At 43.9% G+C, this 8752-nt stretch overlaps 1 protein-coding gene across 11 annotated transcripts in view; it reads right to left on the reverse strand.

Moving 5' to 3' along the window:
- Positions 1-7429, reverse strand: part of KATNAL2 (katanin catalytic subunit A1 like 2) — a 40233-nt gene extending 32804 nt beyond the window's left edge. For 8 of the 11 annotated variants that reach the window (XR_004420796.2, XR_004420797.2, XR_004420795.2 and 5 more), the window contains exons 1-3: positions 7292-7429; positions 1298-1368; positions 749-915 (exon numbers count right to left, since the gene is read on the reverse strand). Coding sequence is in view for 7 of the 11 variants with exons in the window: in XM_033086086.2 (XP_032941977.1) it covers positions 749-915; positions 1298-1368; positions 7292-7342 (289 nt within the window). In the remaining 4 variants the exon portion in view is untranslated. Of the gene's footprint in view, positions 1-748; positions 916-1297; positions 1369-1496; positions 1580-7291 lie in introns of all 11 variants that reach the window. The other 3 variants (XM_033086087.2, XM_033086090.2, XM_033086089.2) reach the window with 3 other exon arrangements.
- Positions 7430-8752: the final 1323 nt, after the last annotated feature.

Genomic DNA, 8752 nt, shown 5'->3' on the forward strand with positions numbered 1-8752 from the left:
CCAATCCATAGGTTCTACATGCCTTTTTCAAGCAAATAATCAAAAAACCCTTCAAGCTGGAAAACACCTCTAAAACCATCCTATCCAATCATTGCCCCACGCCTCCAGTGGCCACCAGTGACCCACAAGTTCCACATCCATGTGTTTTGGACACTTTCAGAGATGCTGCTCCACCACTTCCTTGAGCAGCCTGTGCCAGGGTTTGACAACCCTTTCCATGCAGAAATTTTTTCTAATGTCTAATCCAAACCTATATCCTTCAAGCTCTTAATCCCTTATTCTCATACACTTGTTGTAATGGCTCCTCCAAGCTACATTTTCTGTTCAAGTGCAAAACCATTCAGGCTCTCAAGGTCACAACAGAACGCTCATGTCCTGATTTGCTTTATTCTACTTATTTACTATTCTCTCCCCATGAGAAGAGAGTGGATAAACACATCTTTGTTTATAAGCCATAATGCCATAATGCTTTGTGCTTAGCTGACATTTTCCAGTACCAAAGCAGCTTTCAAAAGACAGAAAATGGCCACCTTTTAGTTCCTTTATATGAAGAAAGAAGGAAAAGCAGAAGGGCTCAAAGCCACATCTGTCAATTCTGGTGTCTCATGTGCTAGAACTACAGATCTGTAACTGTAATGGTTGAAACATTAAATGCTAACATACGTGACAAGGGCTGTGAGCATAGCAGGAAAGTACACATTTTAAACTTTGGAAACAAAAGCTTTCTTTTTGAAACAGAGCTACATACCAGTGTCCAGGACCTTTTTGGTAATTTTAGGATACTTTTGAAATTTTACAAAATAGTAGCTTTCATATTCCATCAAAATTGTCTCAAGATCAATGTTGTCACAAACTTCAAAGCCTCGTAAACCTAATTTTGTCTCTTGTTCCAAAGCATTTGCAGCATCAACGTATCTGGTAATTTAAAAAAAAAACAAACAAAGATCAAAAAACTGAGAGTCATCATCTTACTCTGATTTCTGAGAGAAGAAGAAAACAATGGCACTAATAAGCATACAGTATCTTTAACCTGTGCACAACCCTATTTTTATAGAAGTATAAACTCTATTTTAATAAGCTAAAGTATTTTTAAAGTATATAAGGATTTTTGTTTCAGAAACGGAAACAATTTAGCAAAGCAAATTGTGAGGTTATCTCATAGTAGTTTACCACTTCCTCACATCAACCCAAAGGCCCACACTGTCCATTCAGCCAGTAGAGGATGGAAAAATGCAGTACAGCAGGTCAGATACACACAACTCCACAAGGGTAGAGCACTACTATCTAAAAAACATACCCTTCCTCCATTAAATAATGCAAAATTAGAATGAGGAGATTTTTCCGACGAGCTTCTGTTCGCATTTCCTCCTGTGAATTAAGACAGAACTCTAGATCAAATGTAATATTCTCTTTATTGCTGTAAACAGCATCTAAATGTAGCCTCTGGAAACAAACAAATTAACACAACAGCATGTAAGAACTGTAAAACAACTCACTGTTAATAAACACAAGGAAAGTGGTTTTCAATCTAATTTTTCTTACACATTATCAGGGCTACTGGATGGGTAGAAACCTTTTCCTAGAAAAGAGAAAATTACTTTAGGATTGAACAAGTAACTTACTTCCCTTACTATAGTTATGGCTCCAAACATGTTCAGACTGCTATGAATTTCAGGGCAGGACTCTTGCAGACCTCAAGGAAGGAAACCTTGTGCTCCATCCTGGCTTTGTCCTTCCCTTGCAACCAGAAACCTGTTCTCTGAGTGCCTGGAGAAGGGGAGCTGGTGAACACATCTGGGATCTGCATGACTCTACTACAAAGAGCAGCTGCAACACTTTCCGACACCTCCCATTTCACAGGCCTTGATGTATAAACACAACAAATGAAAATGCAGACACTGGAAGAATTTGTGGATTGGGATAACGTGAAACTTGCACTATTTTAACACAGGACTCAACATGAGGAAATTTCAGTATGGAGTCTTAGCACAGACTGGAGAACCCAAAGTCATTCACAAATAGTTCAGCAATAAAAACAAGGCAGCAAAAACACCTCCTTGTCCTCATTCAGTGAAGGTTCATCTGAGAGACTATCAGATGCAATATCAAGTAGAGCAAAAGGGGCAGTGGAAAGAGAATCATGCAAGATGATGGAATAAACCCCTTACTCGGATGAAACATGCCATATATGCTCAGAGTCTGCAGAAAACTTGAGATTTTTGGGTCATAACAAAAGTTGCTGCAATGAAAGCTCTAGAAATCAGCACATTGCTTTTGGTCTGCCTCACTGGGACTTGTAACTGTGACCACAGGGAAAGTAGGCATGGCCAAACACAATTAGCAAATTAATGACTTCCCTTCTCTTTCAGGTTAGGAGGCATTGGGAGTTGGACTCGATGATCCTCATGGGTCCCCTCCAACTTGAGGTGTTCTCTCTTTCCTGTGATTCTGTGATTACTTGTGAGGACCCAACGTGAACATGAAGGAGTGGCCCTCAATGGATGGGAAAACAGCAGCAATTGCTGTTGCTTGCACAGCACACATACACCCCTGATCACACTGCAAAGTAAAGCTCCAGGCTCCCACTTCCACCCCCAGTTTCCTCCCCTCTATCCCGACTGAGCAGCACCTGCATCCACCCCCAAGAAAAAGCTCAGCCCAAGTGTGCTGCCTGGTGACAAACACAGATTTCTGTCCTCTTCATAAAGACCATTTCTCTATTTTTTCCTGTCTCTTGGAAGAGAGAGCAATCAAAGCAAACTGCTGATAGCAGAGAAAAATTTATTCCAAAAATCAAAGGTGAATTTTGGGTGGTGCAAAACAAATCTGTTTATCCACCATTCCTTTGCTTGGTTAGACCTTGCACACAGCACTGGGTATCACATGGCATTCCACTGCTAATTTCAACACTTGAGATAGCACCATGAGCTATTGCTTTATTTTAAAATAACATCTGCCAGCCTGTAAAAAGTACTGGGTAGAACTGGGAAAAAGTATCCCAGTCCAGCAGGTATTTCCTGGGCTGTTTGCCTCAGTCGTGGGGCCATCTAGTGTCATGACTAAGGAAGAGCTGGGGTTTTCTTTTAATGTTTCCTGCAGAGTCAACGGGTATTGGCATTTCACACAAAGCAAAAAAAATTCATAGAATGTTCTTTCTGGTTTGCTAGAATGAAGTCTAATACTGGCTGGGGAAAAGGAAAAAAATCATAACCCCTTTCTACCTTTACTACCCTTGATACCCTCTTCAGAAAGTGTTTCCAAAAGGATGTTACAATACCACTGCAGTGCTGGTACAAAGATTATTTTTCTGAACCATTTTGGGGTGAAAGGCTCTGTGTAAATGTTCTGTAGATGGGTAACTCTTGAATGAAGCAGACTGGTTCCTGGAAGGTGCTGCAACAATAAATGAACCAATTCTGAGAATTGCCATGAGCAAAGAGAGAACACATACACTCTGAGACTGAAAGGGTCTTTTCCTTTTTAATCTTTTGATATGCTGGTGCTTGGAAAGCTGATTTTTGAATTGTCATCCTTTCACCATTTCTCCTGGATGACCTGAATCTTCCAAAACACATCTGGAGTTGTGAGAAGGAAGCTGGAGTCATCACTTACTAGGATTCCCACCTGTTCATCCTTTGAAATGCAACTGCTCCTGAAGGTTTATGCTGAGAAAGATTAACTGTTGTGTTTGCTAACATATCAAAGGGCAAGGCTACAGCTACCTTTGAGTATTTAAAAAGCAGTATGCAAACAGAGCAGCTGCCACAGAAGACAAACACACCAAGTATTTCATGTAATAAACATGGATATTCTGACAAGAGAGGGATTGCCTCTGCCTGATGGATTGACAGGGTTCATGATCCATGCTTGGAACTTCCCTTGAAAAGAATTTGTGTTCTGGCATGTCATCTGCTGCTGTTCATCCCCTTTTGTTACTTCTGCTATCCCTAAAGCATTTTTAGTTCTATATATAAATAGCGATACAGTGATTGGCATAATCTCAAATAATTTAGTACAGACTTGCTTTGGGGTTAGGGTAACATCGTGTCTACTTCTGAGCCACCAACTTCAGCCTTGACACAGCAACATTCTTGCGGTGGCACTGACCAAACAGAAGGAAAAAGGAACACTTACATCCCAAAAAGAGCTCCATCTAAAAATGAGAAGAGAGTTTAGACTGAGAGGTTAATTGTGTCTTTAACCTTTGCTCAAAAGAAAGCAAACAGTAATGGCTGATTTTGAGAAGTCAGACATGTGTCCAAAGAAAATTAACTAAGCTGTTAATCAGTTGGTCAACTGACAATGACTTGTACTAGGTTGGGCCTGAAAAACGAAACTGAGATATCTCTGGTAGCCCAGTTCTGTGAGTGTTCTATAAAACAAAGAAAAATCAGGCATCTTTCATCTTTCAGCCATTACCAAGTCATGAATCTGGTGAATCAGTGGCACACAGATCACTGCCTGACCAGTCCTACCGATCCCTTTCCTGCATTTCGCCATTATTTTAGCCATTATTTTAGCACATTATTATTTCACCATTATTTTAGCACACACTCTTTCCACGAGGCAGATGAGCCTCTGTGTCAGTGCCACCAGCAGCGTTCTCTGTCTCCTTACAAGAGCTCTCTGCCTGCCCTGGTCTGCTGTCCTGAGCTCCTTTTTGTCCTTTAGGGACAGACCCACTGCACTTATGTCCACCAAAAATCCTGCCTGCCACAGTCCAGGGAGATGCTAACACTGCCCAGGGCTTCTGCTGCGCTTAGAGAGGAAATGCCAAATCTTACAGAGCATGAAAAAAGCAGGAGTACTTAACAGTGCAAAGTTACTTAAAATTCAGTTTAGCTCTATAGTGATCTAGCCTTCCTGTTTAATTAGTATTTAGAATTGCATGTTGTTTATAGCCACTGGTATTTCAATAGATGTTTAAGTGTTTAAAGTTTAATAAGCTTCTGTTCTTAAAAGAACAAAAAACCCATATGTAATTAAATTTTCAATTACTATAGGGGATTTTGGGGTCCATGAAATTAATAAAACCTTAAGGCACTTAAATGTGATCTTGTTTTAAAAACTAAATAGTTGAGCACTTAACTAATTAGTTTCAACACTTACAGTGTTATTTTCTTTATTTCTACCTTAACAAAAGAGTAGCACATATTCCTTTTTTTTTTTTTCCATTTTAAATTAAACTCTAATAGTTGTGCATCTTTAGGTGCAATTGTTTGTTTAGTAATTTCCACACCTTTCACTAAAATGCATTTGCATTCTAAATCAACCAAGTCTCTTGAGCAATTTGCTGAAATTAATGGACCTACTAAAAGATTAATTTAACTCAGTAACTTTTCATTATCATTTGACCCTATATAATCTGCATGAATATGTTGGGATGTAAAATAAAGAGCTACAAAAGTAAGTCATCATCTGGGGAGCTTGGGAATAAGAACTATCCTGCTTTGGTGGATGCAGTCTAAGGACATCCAACGGGGGCAGTCAGGATGTGTTCAGAAAGATCTCTGATCAGGAATTCAGGCAAGAGGCAGCCACGTGTCTGTGCGATCACACAGGGAAAGCACCAACCCTTTTACACACACAGAGCCTCTTCCCTCCCTATCTTTGGGATCCCAGGGCGATGACAAGCATGGAGTTCCTCAAAATCAAGCTGGCATCATGTGCCAGGGCAGAAAGGCTTGATGGGCTCACCTAGTTTTTCTCCTCCCTCCACCACACTGCATTCCCACAGTTTTACATTCCCCACAGCCCTTTGGATATTTGCACCCTCGACAAGCTTTCAGAAGGCTGAATGTTCAGCTCTGGTCTGGCTTGCTGACTGTACTTTTTGAGAAACACAAGCAGAGAATGAAACTGGTGAGTTTTAAACAATGTATAACTTGGCTGCCATTGAATAGAATTTCCCAGGACAAAGAAAGGGCGCTTTGCCCTCTTCTCTCTTCCAAATTATACAAGGCTGCTGCAAACAATAGAGTTGCCAAAGTTTTTCAAGGATTACAATAAGCTTTCATAATTAAAGACATACAGCAAGCTCACCATAGAACTTATGACTAGGAACAAGAGGCAAAAAACCCTCTTGGCAGCTTCAGGTGGTTCTTCAAGTCACTAATCAAAAAAAGAGGCTCTGAACATTTGCTCCTCTGCGAAACAAAATGACTCCCTTGTCCCTATACCCAAAATATAGACTGTTATCTCCAAATCCGTGCTGCCAAAAGCCTATGGAGAAGCCAGCTTACCAGAAGCACATTCCTAGGCAGATATATCTATCCTATTAACACTTCCTAAGGAGAGGAAACTGAGGGGCAGGCACTCTTCTCTCTGGTGACCAATGACAGGACCCAAGGGAATTCCATGGAACTGGGTCAGGGGAATTTTAGGCTGGATTATCAAGAAAAAGGTTCTTCCCCAAGAGGGTGGTCAGGCACTCAAAAAGCTCCCCAAGGAGTGGTCCAAGGCTGCCAGAGCTCCAGGAGTGCTTTGACAATACTCTCAAGAACATGGTGCGAGTGTCAGGGCTGTGCTGTGCAAGGCCAGCAGTAAGAACATGATGATCCTTGTGGGTACCTTCCAGCCCAGAACATTCTATGATTCTACAAGAGGCTGATGTAACACCTAAAGCTCAGTCTCAGGACTCCTCCCAAAATGCTTCTTTTGTGAAGAATCCTGTCCTTTTTCCTCTCAAGTGGGAAGAGGGATTGGTGTATGCATGCACAGCACACGACAGCCTTATGGGAAAGGCTTTTAGCATCCCTGCAGCCTCTCTCCCTCTGGTGTAATTTAACCAGCAGATGGAACCAAAAGAACAGGTTATGATATTCAGCACACTCTTGCTGTTTCTGGGCTTTATAGAGCAAGAACCATAGAATCATTGAATCACAGGACGGTTGGGGTTGGAAATGACCTTAAGACCATCCAGATCCCAAGCGCTGCCATGGGCAGGGGCACTTTGCACCATCCCAGGTTGCTCCAAGCCCCGTCCTACCCGACCTGGCACACTACCAAGGATGGGGCAGCACAGCCGTGACTTTTTGAAACAAGAGCGAGTGGAGGAAGGAATACGGATCTTCCCCTCTGGCCGCGCCTACTGCTCTAGAACCATTTAGACAGGGGCTTTGGGGGACCCACACCCTCCCTCGCCCATCAGGCCCAAGCTCGTCCCCGCCGCCATGACAACGCAACCCCCGCGCATGCGCACAGCGCCCCGCCCCCCGTTGACATGGCAACCACGACGCGCAATCGCGACACGCAACCGCGACGCCCGGCCTCCCGCCCCGCCGGTTCTCACCGCTTCCCTCGCCTGGTGGGTGGTTCTCAGTGCCTGGCAGGAGAGCTCCATGGCGGCAAGGGATGCCGTCGGGAAAGTGACCGGGAATGCCGCCGCGAATAACGCACCGAGCGCCCGGACCCGCACCCCGCAGACCCCCGAGGGGGGCAGGCGTGACCCGCCTTTCCAGCGCAGCCAATCGGAACGTCGGAAGGTGAAAGATTGACTGGAAATCTGCCCAATCACGAGTAGAGAAAGCGTGGGCGGAAGGCGACGCTGGCCAATGGGCGCCGGGCTCGCCTGGGTGGCGCGGGGCGGGGCGGTTGGGCGGGGGACCGGTTCTGAGGGGATGGAGCGGTCTGGCCCTGAAACAATCCAAAAACGACCCAAACCAACCCAAAACAATCCAAACCATCCCAAAACATGGCAGTTCAAGCCAAACCAGCCCCAAACAAGCCAAACCATGGCAATCCAACCAAACCCCACCCCAAGCAAGCCAAATCAAGCCAAAACAACCCAAACGAGCGGAGGTCCTGCGTTAAACATGCCCAGCTCACCCACACAGCTGAGGTGTGCCTGACAAGCAGCAGAGTGCAGTTTGCCTTTCACATCGAGGATGGGCATTAAAATGGAGACCAGCACTGTAAGGAACACAGGGCTGTGAGAAGCGCTCTCTTCTCTGGTTGCTGCGGCCTCCTGGGCTTCCAGGTGGGAATTATTGGAGAGGTGAATTGTGCCTGTTGGACGTGGTCCAGCTTCACTCCAGCTGGAGAAGAGCCTATGACTGGGCAAGGCGAAACCTAAATCTCAGTCTTAGGATCTCTACCAAAACTCCTCTTTCGGGAGGAATCTTGTGCTTTACTTGCACAGTGGGGAGAGGAATTGATGGACGCATGCACAGCGCCTGACAGCTTTGTGAGAAGGGCTTTAATTCTCCCTGTTCCCAAATCCAGCAGCTGCTGAGTTCTTGGACAGGGTAATGACCAGGTTCTCACATCATGCAAAACCACCTGGTCTAATGGAAGGTGCCCCTGATCATGGCAGGGGGATGGAACTGGATGAGTTTTAAGGTCCTTTCCAACCCAAAACATTCTGGGATTTTATACCTCACTTGCTTAGCATCTCATCCTCAAAAGCATGACTTTTCCAGACATCCAGATCTTCCAAAAATACTCCTCAGTGTAACTGTCAATACCCCATTATGGCTTTGTCCTTTTGGTGTCACTCTGTTCCCACTCTGGAATGTTTCCCCAGCCCTTTTCTAAAACTTTCCCAGTCTGGTACATGCCAGGCTTCAGTGTGTGTTCACAGCTTGGATAGTTGTGCTGCAAATGTAATAACACTCATCCTGTCAAGGACACAATTTAACACATATTTCTTATTACATTTGTTGCATAAAACATGGAGCTTTTTCAAAGTGGATCAGATTAATGTTTCTCTAACTAACTCAGGCCCCCTTCTACTAGAATGTGTCCCTAATTT

This window comes from Catharus ustulatus, chromosome Z (assembly GCF_009819885.2).
Source record: "Catharus ustulatus isolate bCatUst1 chromosome Z, bCatUst1.pri.v2, whole genome shotgun sequence".
Taxonomy (NCBI): domain Eukaryota; kingdom Metazoa; phylum Chordata; class Aves; order Passeriformes; family Turdidae; genus Catharus; species Catharus ustulatus.